This window comes from Hypanus sabinus, chromosome 3 (assembly GCF_030144855.1).
Source record: "Hypanus sabinus isolate sHypSab1 chromosome 3, sHypSab1.hap1, whole genome shotgun sequence".
NCBI lineage: Eukaryota > Metazoa > Chordata > Chondrichthyes > Myliobatiformes > Dasyatidae > Hypanus > Hypanus sabinus.
This window is the reverse complement of record NC_082708.1, coordinates 144161331-144183076: the sequence shown is the minus strand read 5'-3', so window position 1 is coordinate 144183076 and position 21746 is coordinate 144161331. Positions and strand designations below refer to the sequence as shown.

Genomic DNA, 21746 nt, shown 5'->3' with positions numbered 1-21746 from the left:
TGGTTTAGACTTGCAGCGGCTTTTCCCCAGAATCTTGCTTGCTGTTTCCATCATCACTGTGTTAAAGTTATTTGTGGTGGTCTCCAGGTCTTCATCAAGGAGGACTATTGGTGCAAACTTCCCCCCAATTGCTGCCTGAACTTCTTCAGAGATGGTGGGGTCTTTCAGTTTTTCAAAGTCGAATCTCAGCCAGCTGTTTTTTTGGCTTGTTGATTCTCCTCAAGCGCGCACTGATGTTCATCATGACAAGGCCAGGGTCACGTATAGGGGTCATGGTATGGGAGGCTCTGGATAGAGGTAGTACCCTTGATGTCTGGCATGCTGCTCCCTACGAGACAGGGTGGACGGGCATCACTGGTCCTCATCCATCTCCTAAATCTCTCTCGTGTTGGCTCCAAGCACCATACCCCGGTAAACTGCTTCAGCTGGCGGGCTAAACCACGTGAAGGGGTGGTGTTAACACGGCAACACTGGGCGAATGACGTCCATGATGAAGTCACCGACCAGGGCGGAAAGGTCTCAGATGAACTATAACGGCCACGTGTTCAGGACCAAGGTGAGCCACCTAGTTGGAGGAAATCGGCTGTGGTGCAACCTGGAGAGGGATGGGCTCCGCCAGGTTTCAGATGCCCAAGACATGATTACCACACCAAAAAGCAACTTCATGCCCGATTGCTCGCAGCCCGGGATACCAATGACCACGCTATCCGTCTTACACCAGGGCAGAGAGAACATCACAATCGCACACGGAATGTAAGAACGCTGAACCAAGCAGCGAAACTCAAGGGCCTCACGCGTGAGATGGAAAGATACAACTGGCACCTCCTCGGGCTCTGTGAAGCCAGATGGAAGAACGCTGGAGAAGTGCATTCTGAGGAAGGTCATGTACTCTATTATAGGGGAGAAGAGAACAGACATGAAAATGGCGTAGGGTTCCTAGTCAACAAATCCATTAAAAATGTTGTCCTAGGATACCAACCTGTGTAAAACTGGCTCATGACCATCCACCTGCAAGTAAAGCTATTCAACATCACAGTGGCACAAGTCTACGCCCCAACAACAGACTACAACGATGAATACATTGAAGAATTCTATAAGAAACGACAAGATGTCATTGACAAAGTGGACAAAAAAGATATTTTGATCATTCAGGGTGACTGGAATGCCAAGGAGTGCAGAGACGCACAAGATGATTGGGGGGATCTCATTGGCCCCTCATGCAATGACACCTCCATTGAGAAGGGACTACGCTTGCTGGAATTAGCCAGTTATAACAACATAGTGCTCTCGAACACACTTAGAGAGCACAAAGCATCCCGAAGATGGACCTGGCATGCCCAGAGTGGTCAACATCACCAGATTGACTACATCCTGGTGCAAAGACGGCACAAATCTGGTGTGAACAGACTGAAGACCAGAACATTCCCAGGAGCAGATGTGGTAGAAATTTTATTGATCCCAAATGAAATTACAGTGTCACAGCAGCATTACAAATGCACAGATATACAAATATTAGAAGAGAAGTAAGAAAGAATAAAAAAGAAGTTACATTAGTCTAAAGGAGGAGATCATCACTTTCCCAGCTATAGGTTGAATCATCATAGAATCTAATGGCCGAGGGTAAGAATAACCTCATATGGTGCTCTTTGGAGCAGTGCAGTTGTCTTAGTCATTGCTTCAAGTGGTAGAAAATATATTTGCTGTCCTATCATCCAGTTCCTAGCCTTACAAGATTATTTCTATGGCTTCAAAACCATAATCCAAAGGTGAAAACATTCACAATATTATTAATGTCTATGAAAGCAAACAAACAAACAAATAAATAAATAAATAAATAAATAAAAGCAATGTTTTTTTTCCCAAAGAGTGGGTGGTTTGTTATTTGCTCTAAGTGTTGGCGAAGATTTTATAATTAACACATCCACAATGCTTCACATCATCCATTGTGCACCACTATGAATCTGGTTTATCAATCTGTACATGTATGATTAATGTAAAGTTATTCCAAATGAAGATAAAACCTCCTGGGTTAAATGAGTGATAAACCAAGCCTTCTCATCAGTATTCTGTGGGAAAAGCACAGCTATACTGGGTGAGAAAATACTCTATTTTGTCTGTAATTCCTATCTCAGTTAAATAGCATGCTGCCACTCAGGGCTAGGTTGACTCATTGTTACTTGTGTAAAGGTCCATTCACTTTGACGATGTGTTGTCAGCATTATTATTGGAAAAGCCAGACATCAAGCTTTTGACTCGAATGAAGATTAGCAATTTGAATGATGTAAACTATCAGATCTTCCTCTGAGTCTCTGGAAAGCAGAATAATTTCAATCTTCCTGGAATTTCTCCAGCACTACAGTGCCAACAGAAAGAGAGAAACTGGGGGAATAAAACATGGTCAGCATGTCATGATTAAACACGCCCCGTGGGGAAGGGTTATTTGTAACTTTATTGTATAGGTTGAAATGAAGTGGTTCAGTATTATACGTATGTGCATTTTAAGTCTAGGCTATTGATTCCACCTTTACACCACTTTTGTACATCTGAGTAATGTTTACTCTTGTACCCATTGTGGTGAAAAAAGCTGCAGCATGCAGTGAAAGTATAATTTTACTGAGTTATCTGGTAGACCATACAGACTTTTCAATTCCGGTTCCATTAGTCCAAAAATAGACACAATGGCTTCCCATGTAATGTTTTGGGCAGGGCTGCAATTGATATTTCCATTTGTAATCTTACTATAAGAGTAATAAGTAACATTTTGTCTATCACCTCTCTCAGTACCCTCTTTGAATAATGTTCTCCTATATCAATATTAACAATGAATAAATTGTGGCTGTTGAAATGAATCAGCACATCTCATGTTCTTACTGTATTCAATATAAAGGAAGGGAAATATGACTGTGCAAATGGCTAGGGATAAGCATACTGAGTCAGAACAATTATTGGGTGTTCCTTATTCACGCCCAATACAGAATTCTTCATGTTAAATAGATGGTTTCAAAAATGGCTTGAACTCTCTCCTGCAAAATTAGGCTTGCCCTAAATCAGTCACTACCAATAAGCCCTAGAAACTGACAGCAAAATGAAGGCAAGCAATATATGCTGCTAGAGAGGTCATACAGCCATAGAGTCATGGAGAACTACCGCACAGAAACAGGCCATTTGGCCCATCTACTCCCTGCCAAACTGTTATTCTGCCTAGTCACATTGACCCTAGCCTGGGATTGATGGAAGCAGATATAGTAGCAATGTCTGAGAGGCATTTAGACAGGCACATGAACAGGTATGGAATAACAGGATATAGATTTGGTGTTGGCAGCTGGGATTAGCTTAATTGCATCATGGTCCGTACAGACAAAGTAGATCCAAAAGATCCTGTCCTTGTGCTCTACTGATCTATGCTCTATACATGAAAATAATCACTTCTTACTTCTCACCTCATATTTAGTGATATTCCCTTTATCTAATTGTCCCCCAACTTCTCCTGTTGCCTAGCCACCTTAGCAACTCCCCTCACCTCCAGTAGCCTGCCTTGAATGGGCGCATCACACTCACCCGAACTTGATCCCAATCTATGGCAACACTTAATTGAGAGCCTTACTACATTATCAAAATTTAGCTATGTGGCTCTCTTGAATGGTAGGCTTTTTAAGATTCAGGTGCAAAAGAAAAATATATCCTAGCCCCACTTTCTTTACAATATACAGGAAAGCAGAGTTCACACAGAGCTCAATACTGAAGTATCCATTTCTGCTATTTCAATAGTCACACTAATTTGCTCAAAACAAATAAGTTAATGTCACCATTAAGATAACAGATAGAGAAATATTAAACAACTGTCTTGCTTATCAATTCTTACTACTAATAAGAAGCCAGAATTGCTACCAATAGTCATGCAACATTTCCAACAGCAATGTAACTGTTTTATAAACAACATTTACAGTTGTAACAGCTTGCTATCAGTATTGATATAACAGTTGTCTAACTGCCACAAGTATAACTGCATACTCTCAATGGTTATTTAGAGTTTTATTGTCTGCTATAATGAACCAATAAAAAAAGATATTTTAAATCAGTTTATCTGATTGTAGAAACATTCATTGGAATTACTTCTCCTCAAGGTAATCCTATTCTTTGTGTTTTCAAATGTTGTAGAAAACCATTCAGCTGATGATATCCAGTAAAGTCAACTGAACTCAAGAGCTTAGGTACCAGCTTTGACCAAAATCATTTTTAGAAAGCAAGTAAGAAGTTGTTCTATGAAATATTAAATATGGTGCTTCCCAAAACAATGTGTCAAAAGTAGGTCATTCAAACTAATTAGTTCTTGCAGTGTTTGTGGCTATCTTGAGCCTCCTCCTACTCTTTCTCAATTAGGCTAGCTAACCTGTGTCTCCTCTCTTATATGCTTTCCCAGTTAACATGTGTCCATACAGTTCACCTATACCAGTCAATTTAGTCATGAGTCCCACAATCTCTTAATGAAGATCTCTGCTTTAGTTCATCTCCACAAACCTCATCTTATAGCACATTATTGGGTTCAGGCTATTTTTCACGGTAAAGGGACACAGTGTACTGAAAAATACAAACCATCATTTTTGATATCATCTATAAGAATCTAAACTCTTTCCTGTGGAGACCAGAACTGTACACATGCTCCAACTGTGGTCTAAGCAAGATATGATGCAACCTTAGCACAACTTCTCCACTTTTCATATAGCAGTAAATGCTGCTGCTGCAGCAAAAAAAAAGCAGAATCAAAATAGAAACGTGCAAGAATTTCCAATGTTTAGTTTATTTCTTTAGGGCCTAATCAACACATGCCATCCTTTTATTTATGGGGATTTGTACTTCTAGACCCTCTTGCTTCTGATAAAAATGAGAAAGAACAAGCAATTTTGTTCATACTAATTTCTTATTGAATAATTCATGATCAGTTCTTAAATAATGACCATCCAACTTATTTCAGATCTATAGAAAGCTATACAAAACTTCTCCTTTATCATAGTTAATGCAAAATTATAATATGTCTGGACCGTGCATTCATTAATAATGTTCAGAAGTTGTTTTCCACAAAAGTATTTTCAAGATTTCAATAGGAAATAGTGTCCATATATTCCATTCAAAAAAAAGATAGTCAAATTTTAAGTATGATTTTTCATTCATTTTTAATACCCTTCCTAACAGAAGTTAGCATCATTCCTGCTAAAGGGATAAATTAACTAATGTTTCCATGAATCTGTTCCTATTTCCATTGCTATAGAAAAACCCAGTCTGTAAATTTGTCATTCTGACTTAAGATGTCTGTCCCATAATCATCCTTGCCCCTTGCAGTGATTCACCTCAGCAACTGTATCTCTTCAAAAACTAGCATTTGCTACTGTATGTAGCAACTTTATCTGTGATCTGTCTGTATAAAGCTTATGTGATTTTCTTTGGAAAAATGATATTTTTGAGTTACTTTTCGTTTAGTAAACAAAGCTAGTTTCAATAATCACATGCATTCTCTTAATTAACTAAATAACTAAAATTGTATTGTGTGTGGCATCCGTCGGTCTCGAGAGACCATGGATTTGCGCCTGGAGAGTTTTGATTCAGCTGCTGATGGTGGTGCAGCGTCTGTTGTGGCTGAACAGGCCCACACGGGAGTGACAGTCTCGGTTGCAGCGACTGCATTTGAAGACGCTCTCCTCCAATGTTGTCGTGTTGTTGTTTTTTCGGCGAGCGCGCTTTTCCTCGGCGGCAAGCCTCAGTTTCTCTTCTCCTCACTCCAGCCCTCTGTGTAGTTCTCGTCTTCAGCGTGAGCGATCGTTCGCGACGTCTTCCCATCTTTTGACGTCCAGGTCCATTGACTTCATGTCCCTTTTGCAGACGTCTTTGAAACGAAGGTGAGGACGTCCTCGTGCTCTCTTGCCGGTGGTCAGTTCCCCGTACAGTAGGTCTTTCAGGCTCCTCCCGTCTGGCATGCGATGTACGTGTCCCAGGCAGCGTTGTTGGAGAAGGGTGAAGAGGCTGGGTAAGGACTTCGGTGTTGGTGACTCGGTCGGTCCATTTGATGCCCAGAATGTGTCTCAGTAGTCCGTGAAGGAGGAAGGCGTTGAGACGTTGCTCCTGCTTGGAGTAGAGGCTCCAGGTCTCGCTGCCGTAGAACAGTGTGCTGAGGACGCATGCCCTGTAGACTGCAATTTTGGTGTTCGCAATTAGCTTTCTGTTCTCCCAGACTCTCTTGGTCAGCCTGGCGAATGTGGTGGCTGCTCGTCCGATCTGCCTATTGATGTCGGAGTCCAGGGAGAGGCTGTCCGTGATGGTGGAGCCGAGGTATGTGAATTCGTGGACTACCTCCAGCTCGTAATTGTTGATGTTGATGACGGGGGGTTGTTCAACGCCTTGGCCCATCACGTTGGTCTTCTTCAGACTAATGGTTAGGCTGAATTCCTGGCAGGCTCGTGAGCGGTTGTCCGTAAGTCGCTGCAGCTGCTCTTCAGAGTGTGTCGCCAACGCTGCGTCGTCTGCAGACAGCATGTCTCTGATGAGTACTTCACCGACCTTGGATTTTGCCCTCAGCCGGGACAGACTGAACAGCCTTCCGATCCGGTATGAAGGTAAACTCCATCGGCTGAAGTTCCAAACGCATGTTTCAGCATGACTGCGAAGAAGATGCCGAATAGGGCGGGAGCAAGCACACAGCCCTGCTTCACACCGTGGCGGATGTTGAAAGCCTCTGAAGAAGAGCCGTCAAATTGAACGACGCCTTTCATATCCGCATGAAACGATCGGACTATCTTGAGGAGCCTCGGAGGACAACCAATCCTGGCGAGGATTTTAAACAAGCCGCCTCTACTAACAAGGTCGAATGCCTTTGTGAGGTCGATGAAAGCGGCGTAGAGTGGTTGTCTTTGCTCTCGGCATTTCTCTTGCAGCTGTCGAAGAGAGAAGATCATGTCGATTGTGGAAAGTTCCGACCTGAAACCACACAGAGATTCGGGGTATACCCTTTCGGCGATTTTCTGTAGTCTGCCCAGGACCACGCGGGCGAAGACCTTCCCAACGATGTTCAGCAGCGAGATTCCTCTGTAGTTGTTACAATCGCTTCTGTCGCCCTTGTTCTTATAGAGGGTGAAAATGTTGCAGTCTCTCATGTCTTGCGGCACATTGTATGATTTGTGTAATATCCCTACTATATTGCTGGATTCTATTATTTTGGAATGAAGGTATCAGAAAAGGGCAAAGGTACAAAAGAACAAGTGTATTCATTTCAAAATTTTGATACCTTCCAGATATTCTATAGCCCTTTGAGTGTGTTTTACTACTTCCCTTGATCTTTTATATTCATTAGTATCATATTTTGTTTATCTCCTCTTCGTGATGGGGAAAGGGGTTTGGGCAGGGGAGTAAAAATATTTTAAGAACTTACAAAGTACTAGCAATTGTTCAGTGACTCACAATCCACACATCTAGCCCACAAATATTGTTTTGCCTTTATTCCCAAATCTGTAATGTTATGGTACTTTAAAATGACCCTTTTCCCTTCCATTAGACCATAAGTCCACATTTATCACTAGGTCAATGACCTGTTATATAATCAACATCTTGTCCAGTTATTGGCAGCGAAAAAATAAATTTGTGACAATGCTGCAATGCTGCTTGTGAGCCTTTGTTATCATACATAGACTATGGTCTCACTTACTTTAAATGATACTAACTATTCTCCATTATTTGTTAATTAGCTGGATTAATGGCAAATATTTATATGACCTTCTGGTCATTTTCCTTTCTTTGTCTCCTTTCTTTCGATTCCCACATTTAGCTTCCTCTGTAGCCACTAAAGTTAGCTGTCATTACCACACCTCCTCTTCTTTTTCTCTACTCAGTTTCTCTTAGCACTTCTGTCCTTCACATGAAGCTTAACAAACTTGATGTCAAACCATAGACAAAACCAATCTGCTAAAAACTTTCACAAAGAAGTAGATTTCAAGTTCAAGTTTATTGTCATCAGCATCACACAAAAATGCTGGAGAAACTCAGCAGGTCAGATAGCATTCATGGAAATGAATAAACAGTTGACATTTCAAGCCAAGATTCTAGCACTGGTCTTAGCTTGAAACGTCGAGCTAAGATGTTCATTCATTTCCATAGATGCTGCCTGATCTGCTGAGCTCCTCCAGCATTTTGTGTGTGTTGCTTTAAATTTCCAGCATCTGCAGAAATTCTCTTTATTGTCATCTGACTTTACATACGGCGGAATAGAATTGAATTAGAATAGAATTTATTTAGATCTTACATCCATCCCACAACACGAGGGAGTAAAAATCTTTGTGTTATGACTCCGTTGCAATATACAGACATGTGAATTTAAAAGTCTAATGGCTTGTAGAAAGAAGCTGCCCTGTAGCCTAATGGTCCTGGCTTAATACTGTGGTACCATTTGCAGGACGGAAGCAGCTGGAACAGTTTATAGTCGAGGTAACTGGTGTCCCCGATGATCTTCCAGGTCTTCTTTCTGCACCTGCTGCTATAAATGTCCTCTTGGCAGGAAGCTCACATCCACAGATGCACTGGGCTGTCTGTACCACTCTCTGCAGTGCCCAGCGATCAACATTGGTGCAGTTCCTGTACTAGGCGGTGATATAGCCAGTCAGTATGCTCTCAATGGTGCCCCTGTAGAAGGTCTTGAGGATTTGGGGGCCCATGCCAAACTTTTTCAGCCACCTGACATGGAAGAGATGCTATTGTGCATTTTGTGCCACAAAGTTGGTGTGTACAGTCTAGGTGAAATCATCAGTGATATGTATACTAAGGAACTTTAAACTACTCACCCTCTCCACTGCAGACCCATTGACGTTGATTGGGCTGAGAGTCTCCTTTCCTCCTGTAATCCACAATCACCTCTTTTGCTTTTTGGGCATCGAGGGAGAGGTTGTTATCCTGGCACCACTGTGTCAGTGTGTCAACCTCTCCTCTGTAGGCTGTCTCATTATTACTGGAAATAATGCCAATCAAAGACATGTCATCTGTGAATTTGATCAGCAGATTGGACCTGTGTGTGGCATTATGGTTGTGGGTGCAAAGGGAGTAGAGAAGGGGACTAAGAACACAACCCTAGGGGGCACCTGTGTTGAGGGTCAGAGGGGCAGAGGTGAGGGAGCCCATCCTTACCACCTGTTGGTGATCTGATAGGAAGTCTAGGACCCAGCTGCACAAGGTGGGGTGCAGGTTGAAGTCTCTAAGCTTCCTGTCACGTCTGGAGGAAGTTGTCGTGTTGAATGCTGAACTGTAGTCCAGGAACAGAATTCTAACATGTGCATACCTCTTCTCCAGGTAAATGAAGATCATGAGTAGTGCTGTGGCTATGACATCATTAGTAGATTGGTTCCATTGGTATATACACCCAAACAAAACAACGTTCCTCTGGACCACAGACCACCTACAAAACATATATCACACACAGCACATAAACCAAAACCTTACCAGAAATAAGTTAATAAAATATCATTTAAAATGCATGTAGTGCACAGCACAGGTAAACAGTAAAGGAAAGATGGTTCATGGTCTTAGTGATGAAATCTTGGTGGTGGCAGGGTATTCATTAGCTTCACAGCATGAGGGAAGACACTGTTACATAGTCTACAAATAGGGGAGGAATGAGGGAGACCACAATGATCCTTTTGTCGGTTGTACTATCGGATTAATGGATTTGTGGCTATATTTACCAATGGTACAAAGATAGGTGGAGGAACAGGTAGTGTTGAGGAACCAGAGAATCTGCAGAGAGACTTAGACAGTTTAGGGGAATGGGCAAAGAAGTGGCAAATGAAATACAATGTTGGAAAGTGTACGGTCATGCATTTTGGTGGCACAAATAAATGGGCAGACTATCATTTAGATGGGGAGAAAATTCAAAATGCACACATGCAAAGGGACTTGGGAGTTCTTGTGCAAGATACCCTAAAGGTTAACCTCCAGGTTGAGTCAGTGGTGAAGAAGGCAACTGCAATGTTGGCATTCATTTCTAGAGGTATAGAATATAAGAGCAGGGATGTGATGTTCTATAAGGCACTCCTGAGACCACATTTGAAGTATTGTGTGCAGTTTTGGGCTCCTTATTTTAGGAGAGATATTCTGACATTGGAGAGGGTTCAGAGAAGATTCACAAGAATGATTCCAGGAATGAAAGGGTGACTGTATGAGGAATGTCTGGCTGCTCTTGGGCTGTATTCCCTGGAGTTCAGCGGAATGAGGGGGGATCTCATAGAAATATTCCAAATGTTAAAAGACCTGAACAGATTAGATATGGCAAAGTTATTTCCCATGGTAGGGGATTCTAGGACAAGCGAGCATAACTTCAGGATTGAAGGACATCCATTTAGAACTGAGATGCCGAGAAATTACTTTAGTTAGAGGGTGGTAAATCTGTGGAATTTGTTGCCACGAGCAGCTGTGGAGGCCAAGTCACTGGGTGTATTTAAGGCAGAGATAGGTAGGTTCTTGATTAGCCATGGCATCAAAGGGAATGGGGAGAAGGCAGGGGAGTGGGAATGACTGGAGGAAATAGATCAGCCCATGATTGAATGGTGGAGCATACTCAATGGGCTGAATGGCCTGCTTCTGCTCCTATATCTTATGGTCTTATGGTTTTTATTATGCTTTGTAGGGTCTTACAGCTTCTGTGACAAACAATGGTTCAGCCAGACGGGACACTCTCGAAGGTGAACCTGTTGTTAGAATGAGGGTGGGGAGCTTTGTAAGCTTCATCCTCAGAAAGGGTAGATGCTACTGTGTCTTCTTGACTAGTGAAGATGTGTTGTTGTCCAGGTTAGATTGTTTGTTATGTGCACACCAATAGTTTGAACTCTCCCTAGGGCAGAGGCATTGATGTACAATGGAAAATAGTCAATCTTTGCCTTTCTGAAGTCACAACCATCTCTTTTGTCTTGTCCACATTGAGACTCAGGTTGTTGTTCTTACATCATTTGACAAGCCTCTCTGTGTGCTGACTCGTTATTGTTGCTGATGAAGCCAACCATGGTTGTACCATCAGTGAATTTGATGAAACAGTTTGAACTGAATCTGGTAGTACAGTTGTGAGTCAGCAGCATGATTAGCAGCAACTGAGGAATGATAGCCTTAAATTCCAAACTGAAGTCAATGAACAACATCCTCGTGCAAGAGGCTTTGTTTTCTCGGTGGGACAGGACTGAGTGGAGGGCTGAGTCTATGGCATTGTAATGGATTGGTTTTATGGTAGATGAACTGAAAAGGGTTCTATATAATTGGAAGGTGGAATTTTATACAATCAGTTACTGGCCACTCAAAGCACTTCATGATTATTGAAGTCAGTGGTATGAAGAGGTAGTCATTTAGACCAGTCACTGTTGGCCTCTTGGGCACTGGAACAATGGTGGCTGTTTTGAAACCTCCAGGGCAGTGACCTGTTTCAAAGACATATTGAAAGGTTACAAGGTGAAAAGGTTTAGAGAGGAAATTCCAAAAACTGAACTGCATAAGGTAGAATAATAATAGTCATGGATGCAAGTCATATTCATTTTGATGTTTTGCTCCCTCACCTCTCTTCCTACTGCTAATTTCTGCCAGTGGTTCTTCCTACCATGTCATTCACTCCACCTCATGATCTCCATACTTCTTCTCAACTTCCCTTCATATGTCTATTTACCAGGTTCGACATCAAAGCTGAACTATTACTCCTGCTTCAAAGCAATATTGTCGTAATTAGAATATTAGCAATTTAAAAATTAAATCAATTTAAAACCTAGCTCAACTTACCATTTCATTCATGTTGCTAACCTAAAGTTTTAAAAATAAAAACTTGTTCCACAGCACAAAGTTCCAGTTCAGTAGATGTGAGGTGGTAAGGAAAATGGACATGTGTTATGGTCTGATCTCTAAACCCCAAAATGGTAGGGAAGAAACGATGCAGAATACAGAAAATAATTAGGAAAGAGACTTGTCTTCCATTCCTCCTCCTCGTTGTTCTCTTGTGCTCTTCAACCTTCTGTCCCCTTGCTCCTCTCTCTTAAAATCTATCTGATTTCCCATACACAATGCTGTTGAAGAATAATTAAATTTGCATTTAATATTAAACAGGTGGAAAGTTGAGGAGGAAATGATCAGAAAAGTTCTTGCTCTGAAGTGCAGGATGATGAGTTGGCAGATACCATGCCATTAAAACAATGCTGGGAAGATAAAAACATGAAATGATGTTCAACAATTTCTAGAAAAGATGTCATCACTTGAATTTACAATGGTAAAAGTTATGAAACTGTGTCAAAAAGCAGGAAACACAAAGGTTTGACAGACTATAAGTTTATACAAATGTGTGATTTATAATAAATTGTATTTCTAAGTGGTGGACTCAAGGTGTACAGATGTACCAAGCTCCAACAGCTTTAGACCATTTAATTTGTAATAATTGATACTTACGATGTTTGCTAGTTTTACTAACACTTTGAGCACATTTGTAAATTAAATAGCAATTGAAATGAACAACTATAGCACCTACATTAATTTTACATGCATATTGTACATTCTTTTCTGCACTGGCACATATCAATATTAAAATTCATCAGCTATTGATTCATCCATCTACTTAATTTATCTGAATATTTTGGACACTAAATGTTCCATGCTAAACATCATTGGGCCATAAACTTAATGCCATTTACGGATCTAAATTTATGAAAGAAGAAATTGAATTTGCATTCATTTGGGACTTAAGAATGTCCTAATAACAATTGATATGTAGTCACTTTTATATTCTTGGCATACATAAGACTTATGTACAAGATGGACACAAGACTTAAAAGACAACAATATGACAATAATCAGACCACCTTTTTTGTTGTGATGTTATTTAAGGGATAACTGTTAGTAAAACAGTAAGAGAGTTTGTCTGCTTACCTTCAAAATCTATGTATCTTTTATATATACGCCAGAGCGATCAGTGTTTCAAAAGAAAAACTACATCCCGACCAGTTCAACCTTCTTTCAGTACTGCATTGAATCCTCAAGTCTAATTATACACTAATCTTAGTCTGTAATTCACTGAACATCATTAACACGGGAACAAAGGGAAAGATTAATTAAAATCCCTACCCTTACCTCTGAAATTTCATTTCCAGACTTCGTCTACCTCTTTTTAAAATGCTTCTTAACACCCTCACGGTACTGTCCTAATACCATTTTAATTGATAGTGTGAAATTTTAATCCCCAACCACTATTGCGAAACACTTTTGCGTTAAAAATAAACTCACTAGGTAAATGCAAGGCAGTCTTTTTTAACCCTTGTCTAAGAGAGAACGGATTGCTCGAGACACATTTTGGCACTCGGACGGGGTATGGTCTTTGACCTGTAATATTAATTTCCAGCACCATCCGCGCTATCTTTAGTGTTTGTCCGTGGATTTTTCCTTTTTTTTAAAAAAAGGAACTAGATTAAGAAAACGACAACCTAGGCTCTTCAGAAATAAAACCTGCTGGTGAACTGCGGTGTGGGCGCAGCGGAAAGATATCTGCCCGCTCCGGAGCCGACAGCGCGGCTGCGTCACCACAGACGAGGCTTGAAAATGAAAACATTCTCCAAACTCGATCAATGACTTTACTGCATCCTCGACAACGCTTCTTCAGCCAGCTACTTTCCGCCATTTTCCAGCTGAAGTGGGAAAGGCTTTTGCAAAGAAGACAATAAAAAATCTTTGTAATTTTTGAAAGAATTATCAGGTGAGGCGGCTTTCTTTCGAAACAATTCTGTTCCGTGGTTTATTTGCGGGGGACGGGTGCGAGTTTGCTGTGTCGTGCCTTACCTCGGCAAGACAGAAGATGCTCCCATGTTACTAAGGCATCGTTTTTCACACAGCGGCATTGTTCAACGAGGTTTATTTCATCTTGCAGTAAGTTGGGTTACGATGTGTAAAAAAAGATCGAATTGCTTTAGAGGAACAGGAAACAATGCATTTGACATTTGGTGCATTTTACGATTGCTTCTGAAATTGTGACAAGTAATTCGCTTTTGTTTGTAAAAATGTAAATCACGTCGGGTCTGAATAATTTGTGCGGAAATTTGCACTGCGTCAAATTAAAATCCAGAATTTTCTAGTTGATTAATCCAAACAAGTGTTTTTTTTTTGCTTGTGCCCCGGTTCCTGAAGCGAACGGTAGATAGCTTTGACAATAGCATGATTTCCTCCGTCTTTAGCACCTTTCTTTCGAATAAACTAAAAAGGTAGCTTAAAATAAATAAGATTGCCAAAGATCATCCGTATGTTTCACGCGGATGTCCCAGGACGGTGATTGTTGTGAATTCTGACAGAAGGCTGCTAGTTCCATATTCTGTTTCTTTGAAGCTCCATCCGTGTAGTTGATTTCTCCCCAGTTCGAAACGAAGAATAAACCCTCCTCATCTATTGTTCGCAGCCATGGTGAAGTTGGGAAACAATCTGACTGACAAGAGCAATGGGAAGGCTGCAGCCCCTGAAGATGGTTTTGACACCATCCCCCTTATCACACCACTGGATGTCAACCAGCTGCAGTTCCCGGCGCCTGATAAGGTAAGCTTGAACGACTATAACATGTAGAGGATGCTGAAAATACAGCGCTCATGCAGCTTGTTGGTATTTGCAGAGAGAAGATGAGCCATTAATTTGCTTCTCTTCACTAAAATACAAGGCAGCCAGGTCTGTCATGGATTGAAAGTGATTTCATTTTTTTTTGCTTAAAGATTGGTCGGCGTAGACCAGTTGGGTTGGGGGTGGGGATGTTTCTCTGCTGCATCACTCTATGTCTCAAAGGTGTTATTTATGGAGAGAAAGGTGATTCCTGAACTTCAGTATCACATCTTGCAGGACTTTCCACTGCATTTATATTTGAGATTATTATCATCCTCAAAGTACCTTAGAACAAAGGAAGTGAGGTAATTAAGCTGAAAGTAATCAAAGGAATATGGGATTTCAGAAGCTGAGATGGACCAAACATTTGGTTTTAATCTCATATTTTTATGTTGAAGATCTACTGCAGTCCAGAGTGGTAGACTAACAGTCTGCAGAATGTGGATCTTCGGCCCACCATTTCCATGCTAGCCATCAAGTACCGATCTCCATTGATACATGTCTTATTATGTTGTAAGAGTCGCCAACCCTGCCCACATCAGTTGGTGCATTGTAGATTTCAGCAGTTATACTTTATATTGCATGAATTAAAGTAGGAAACAAAACATACAGAAAGGAAAACAAGCTAAATATTTTTCTAGCCAGTTGTCCTGACCTCTTACCGGTTTGTTTACAAGAAGAGAAAGCAGATGACAATAATTTGATTTGCTGCTAGATATGCCACGAGAATAAGCAATAACATTTATCTTTAGTATGTATGTTATACATACTTTAGTATGTATGTTATACATACTCCTGCACTTAATGAAGTGGCCACTGAATGAATGTTCATGGTTTTCTGCTTCTGTAGCCTGTCCACTTCAAGGTTCGACGTGTTGTGTGCTCAGAGATGCCCTTCTGCATATCTCTGTTGCAACACATGGTTATCTGAGTTACTGTCACCTTCCTGTCAGCTTGAACCAGTCTAGCCATTCTCCTCTGACCTCTCTCACTAACAAAGCACTTTTTCCCACAGAGCTGTCGCTCTCTTGATTTAAAAAATATATCATAGCATTCACTGTAAACTTTCTACAGTGGACCACAACCTTTTTGTAAAATGTAGAAGCTTGCATGCCTCAATGACCCAGAGAGCTATGTTGGCTGGAGTTAGGGCCTTGTTCTTTGATTCTTGGTAGGGCCACCCATGCCAAACAGGTCAAAGGGTAGAGGCTAGACTAGGAGTGGGCTACTGGTCCACCAGACCCTGATTGGTAAAACAGATTATTATGGAAACAACAATGAAGATGGAGTCCCTTCATTACTGCCCTAAGCGCCAGTGGCACAATAGGCAGTAAGTAAGTAAGCCTAGAGAATGTTGTGTGAGAAAATCCCAGGGGAAAAGCTCTTTCTGAGATACTCAGACTACCCCGCCTAGCACCAAAAATCATTCCACTTAGATCATGTTATTCTCCATTCTGATGTTTGGTCTGAACAACAACTGAACCACTTGACCATGTCTGCATGCTATTATGCATTGAGTTGCTGCTGCATGATTGGGTAAATAGTTATTTGCAGTAACAAGCAGGTGTATAGATGTACCCATCTAAAATGGCCACTGAGTGTATATCCTTATTTAACTTGTCACCAGATCTTATACTTTGCATGAAATGTCACAGATTTACAACTGTTAAAACAAACTCCTAATACATAAAATGTAAGAAAAATATTGTCACTTCTTGGTTTTGATGATCTTTTGACATACTATCCTCTCCTGAGAGAAAAAAACTAATAAAGTAGCAGTCTGAAGTTTTCAACAGTAAATGTTAATTCTAATTGTTAAAAACGCAAGTTTATTAGGATTATTTGGTTCTCTAAATTTGGTTCAGTCCCGCCACTATGTTATTTCTCTGTGGTGTTGTAAATTAACTTCCTGTATGTGCCTGTTTTAATCCCCTTTGAAAATCCTCATTAATTTTATTTCTACCCTCTTGCAGGTGGTGAATTCTTTAAAAAAAGTATTTTGTACCTTTTACCCATCACCTTGAGTATGTGTTTCTTGGTTTTTGCGGCATCCCGAGCAGAAATTGTTTCTGTCAGTCCTATCCTAACCTGCTGTGATTTTTTTAAACACTGTCACCAAATTTTCTTTTGATCTTTGCTCTAGGGTCGGCATCTTTCTAGTACTTTTTTCTCTCTGCCCCCTAACTCCAATAACTTAATAACTTTACTAAAATATGATGACAAGAATTGAATGCATTTTCTCTAGTAGTGTCCTAACGGTTGTTTCACTGGAATTTAAAGTAACACTTTTGCTTTTGTACCCTTTGCCTTATTTTTTGGAAAGTTTACCTAAACAATTCATTCTTCAAACAGAGTACCTATATAGTGACAACTTGTACTATAATAACTAGTGTCTTTACTATTGCAAAATATCCCAATGGTGCTTCATGGAAGCACTGTGAAACATTTTGACATTGGGCTATATTAAATGTTACCTGGCAGTAAACACAAAATTGTACCAGTACTTGATAGCACGATCAGAAAATAAGAAATAAAAACTTAATACTGCCTGGAAAAAAATTCTAAAGTGTTTGGTAGTCAAATATCACAAAACGGTTTTAATTCTCATTGAGTTGATGAGCTAGAACAAAATCAAGCTTCGTTGTGTATTTCTGAAATGTCAGCCAACAGTGAGTTGTCATTTCTACATATATGACAAATTTTACTTTGTTTGCAAGTGTCCTGAAGGGAATTGAAGAATGATTATTTTCTATGTTTATGGAGAGCATCAGAACGTTCTTTCTACTAATGGCCGCATTCATCAATTTCAACTGTTCTATGATTTGTTTTCTTCACTGTCTTAATAGTGCTTTCTCACTTGCAGCAAACCTCCAGTTGAGACAATTGTTAAAATTTGTTCACCAAAGTTTTGGTTTCCTTCTGGCCCTTAAGATGGCTGAGTGTCAATTTCTTTTTGTTGTCAGGTCATGCTCAAGTGAATCAATCTGAGATGTTGAAAGTGTTCTGTAGCCTAGAAATGGGCAATGGTTAATCTGCAGTCTGGTGCACAGTTGTTATGTTTAACTGCTAATCTGTTGTTCTCTTAAGAGCAATTGAAAGAAGTAGAGTAGTGGATGTGGAATATATGGATTTTAGTAATGCAAGCTTCTCCATGGTAAGCTCATTTAGAAAGAGGGGAGGCATGGAGGCTGTGTAGATTCAGAACTAGCTTGCCCACAGAAGGTAGCAGATGGAGCGTCTTCCACCTGGAGGTTGGTGACCATGGTGTTCAGCAGGGATCTATTCTGGGAACATAGATACATGTTCATAGATTCCTCAAAGTTGCTGGGTGGTTAAGGTGTATGGGGTGTTGGCTCTCATTAGCTGGGGGATTGAGTTCACAAGCCATGAAGTAATGTTGGAATTCTATAAAATTCTGCACCATACTTGGAGTATTGTGTTCAATTATGGTCACCTCATTATGGGAAGGATGTTGAAACTTCTGAAATAATGCAGAGGAGATTTACAAGGGTGCTGCCTGGGCCAGGGAGCTTGCCCTATGAAGGTAAGTTGAGCAAGCCAGGGCTTTTCTCTTTGGAGCTAAGGAGGATGAGAGTTAACTTGATTTAAGTATATATTTAAGGTGGATAACCAGTGTACTTAATCCAGGGCTGAAATGGCTAATATGAGAGGGCATAATTTAAAGTGGTTGGTGAAAAGTATGGGGAGGATGCCGGAATTTTATCTTGCATGGGATCAGTGGGTGGTATAAACTCACTGCCAGGAGTAGCAGTAGAGGCAGATACATTAGTGATACTTAAGAGATTCTTTGATAACATGAATGAAAGAAAAATGCAGGGCATTGTGGGAGGGAAGCATTAGATTGATCTTGGAATAGGTAAAAAGTTAGGCACAGCATTGTGGCCTGAAAGGCCTGTACTGTTTTATGTTATATTTCTAATGTGGTCTTTAGTGCAAGTGGTTGAGTAGGTAAACTCATATAATGACAGAATCTATTTGGCTGAAGCTACTAAGGGGAATAATAATTGTAAAGTTTTGATCTGGTTTTAGCAGCACTCAGTGTTCGTTTACTTTCTCTTTTGCCTACTACCACTAACAAATTGATTTCTGGAGTGTAGTGTTTGGTGCAAGTCTATTTTGGAAGTTCAGATGTTGCATATACAGTGACTATAAAAAGTATTTACCCCCCCCCTTGGAAATCTTCATGTTTTATTGTTTTGCTACAGTGAACCACAGTGGATTTAATTCAGCTTTTTTTTTATACTCATCAATAGAAAAAACTCTTTTTATCAAAGTGAAAACAAATTTCTACAAATTGGTCTAAATTTATTACAATTATTAAACACAAAATAATTAATGGCAAAATTACTCACCCCCTTCAAGTCATTATTTAGAGAATGCAACTTTGACAGCAATTACAGCCTTGAGTCTGTTTGGACAGGTCTCTATCAGCTTTGCACAACTGGACAACGCAGTTCTCCCCTTTCTTCTTTATAAAACTGCTCAAGCTCTGTCAGATTGCATGGGGTTGTAAGTGAGTTGCCCTTTTCAAGTCCAGCCACAAATTTTCAATTGGATTGAGGTCTGGACTCTGACTTGGCCACTCCAGGACATTAACTTTGTTGTTTTTAAGTCATTCCTGTGTAGATTTGGCTTTATGTTCGGGGTCATTGTCTTGCTGGAAACAAATCTTTCCCCAAGTTGCAGTTCTCTTACAGACTGCATCAGGAATTTCCTGTATTTTGCTGGATTCATTTAAACACTCTATTTTCATAAGCCTGCTGCAGTGAAACATCCTCACAACATGATGCAGCCACCACTATGCTTAAGGGTATGGATAGTGTATTTTTGATGATTTCCGTTATTTTGCTTGCCCAAACATAGAATTTAGTCTGTTTGGACAAAAATCTCAAGTTTGGTTTTAACAGACCATAGAACCTTCTTCCAGCTGACTTCAGAATCGCCCACATGCCTTCTGGTAAACTCTAGCCAAGAATTCATGTGAGCTTTTTTCAACAGTGGTTGTCTCTTTTCCACTCTCACTTAAAGCTGTGACTGATGAAGCACCTGGGCAACAGTTATTGTAAGCGCTGTCTCAGCTACTGAAGCTTGCAACTCCTCCAGGTTTGTCATAGTTCTCTTGTTGGCCTCCCTCACTATCCCCTTGCATGGTCATTCAGTTTTTGAGAATGGCCTCCTCTAAGCAGATATACAGCTGTGCCATATTCCTTCCATTTCTTGATGATTGACTTAAATGTACTCCAAGAGATATTCAATGACGGAAATTTTCTTGTATCCATCTCCTAACTTGAGCTTTTCAATAATCTTTTTGCAGAGTTGCTTAGAGTGTTCTTTTGTCTTGTACTGACTCACCAGTGGTTGGACCTTCCAGATGCAAGTTTATTTTTACTAGAATCAATTGAAACACCTTGACTGCACACAGCGATCTCAATTTAATTAGTTATGTGACTTCTAAAACCAGTTGACTGCACCAATGATGATTCGGTGTGTCATATTAAAGGGGATGAATACTTATGCAATCAATTATTTTGTGTTTTATATTTGTAATTAATTTAGATCACTTTGTAGAGATCTGTTTTCACTTTGACACAAAAGAGTTTTTCTGTTGATCAGTGTCAAAAAAAGCCAAATTAAATCCATTGTGATTCAATGTTGTAAACAATAAAACATGAAAACTTTGGGGTGGGGTGAATACTTTTTATAGGCACTGTATTTCAAGACTAAATGATAAAACTTTTTAAGTCCAGAGAATCTAAGGATATAGAGATCAAAGGTGACAATATGATTACAAATCAGCCAGGATCACATTAATGATGGAGCAGGCATGATTTATTACCAACACCTCCCTTTTTTTATGATTCTCAACTTGTCATTTTGGTTTTCGTATTCCTCTGTGGCCTCCGCTTTCTCTTTTTCTGAAACCTACTTCTGACCCTGAGACTCAAGGATCTGTATGCTTCACTGGTTCTGGCCAGGTTTATTTACTGTAACTGATTGTGCTATTCATGCCTATGATTCAGCCCCATGGTTTGGAATTGCCTTTCCATCTCTTTTCTGCTACCCTTGTAACCTAGCCCTTTGAAGGTTTTGAGCAATCACCCTATTGTTGCTTATTGTGTTTTATTATGCTTCTGCTGCAGTGTAAACAATGTTACTTGCCTCTGACAATTCTGTCAATGTTATCCATAAAAATGAATGCCTTTTAGGTCTGATATTTAATGAAGAAGCCTATCTGAAAGCTTAATTGCTCATGACTGGAAAATTGCCTATATATTTATTTCAACATATCTCCAAAAACCTGCTGGAATAATTGTTTACTTGCCTTTTAATCAAAAACAGGATTGGCAATCCACTGATCTAGATTGGGATGTTGCTGTCTGAAGTCAGCTGTGACATCGTGAAACTCCAGCTTCTTCATTAGGGAGGGAATCCCAGTTGTTGCTCATTGAGCTTTATCCAATTTTATAGGCATTGAATATTTAAGGGTGATGTTGGGAAGCAAGCATTCACAGTCACACAGTGAAATGTTGAATATTTTTCTCCTCCTCCCTGGTATATTGTCAATTGAACATAATGCCACTGAGATCACTAGATTTGAATTAGGAAAGAGGTATTATAAGCGGTGGAACCAAGATGGAGGTAAGATGCAGATCATCCATAAATTGCTGGAATGGTAGAACAAGTTTAGGGAGGGAATGGGGCTAAAAGCCTACTTCTGTTTCAAAATGCTGGTGTAAGAAGTTAGAATTGGACTTGTGTGAGATACAGTTGTACTCCAGTCTTGCTCTTGAAGAGTTACAAGGGCAATGTCCAACTTCCATTGGACTGAATCCAGCAGAGAAACAGTGCCATTATTGGAGCAGGAGGAGAGAAATTACGGAGTAAGGAAGAAAGGAACTGAAGGAGAAACCCGGGTAGGTATGCAAAGCCCATGTGCATCTCGCGCTAATTTTGCTATAAAGCTGTTGGAAAATGACAGTTTGATGTGTGAGCTTTCATCATTCTTCTCAACAGAATGTAAAATGCAGTTGTTCATTGTAGGATTGATGCTTCCTTGAAAAAGTAGATAGCACTGCTTGATCAGGATACAGTATTATGTTGCA

The 21746-nt window shown here is 40.2% G+C and overlaps 1 protein-coding gene and 1 long non-coding RNA gene across 7 annotated transcripts in view; one reads left to right on the top strand and one right to left on the bottom strand.

The window, feature by feature from the left end:
* LOC132391719 (neuronal vesicle trafficking-associated protein 1-like) overlaps positions 1–21746 on the top strand; it is a 100126-nt gene that overhangs the window by 2866 nt on the left and 75514 nt on the right. The window contains exons 1-2 of one of the 3 annotated variants that reach the window (XM_059965275.1): positions 13387–13738; positions 14432–14565. In XM_059965275.1, the coding sequence (XP_059821258.1) occupies positions 14434–14565 (132 nt within the window). In that variant the 5' untranslated portion in view covers positions 13387–13738; positions 14432–14433. Of the gene's footprint in view, positions 1–13386; positions 13739–13886; positions 13909–14431; positions 14566–21746 lie in introns of those variants that run through there. The other 2 variants (XM_059965276.1, XM_059965277.1) reach the window with 2 other exon arrangements.
* On the bottom strand, positions 8034–13201 carry LOC132391720 (uncharacterized). 4 transcript variants are annotated; one of them, XR_009511332.1, is made up of 3 exons: positions 13120–13201; positions 11568–11708; positions 8034–9427 (listed from the first exon to the last, which is right to left on the bottom strand). It is a non-coding gene; the product is annotated as an uncharacterized LOC132391720 (long non-coding RNA). The 4 variants fall into 4 exon arrangements; XR_009511331.1 differs by lacking the exon at positions 13120–13201 and adding an exon at positions 12919–13101; XR_009511333.1 differs by lacking the exon at positions 13120–13201 and adding an exon at positions 12919–13101 and having other exon boundaries at positions 11568–11705.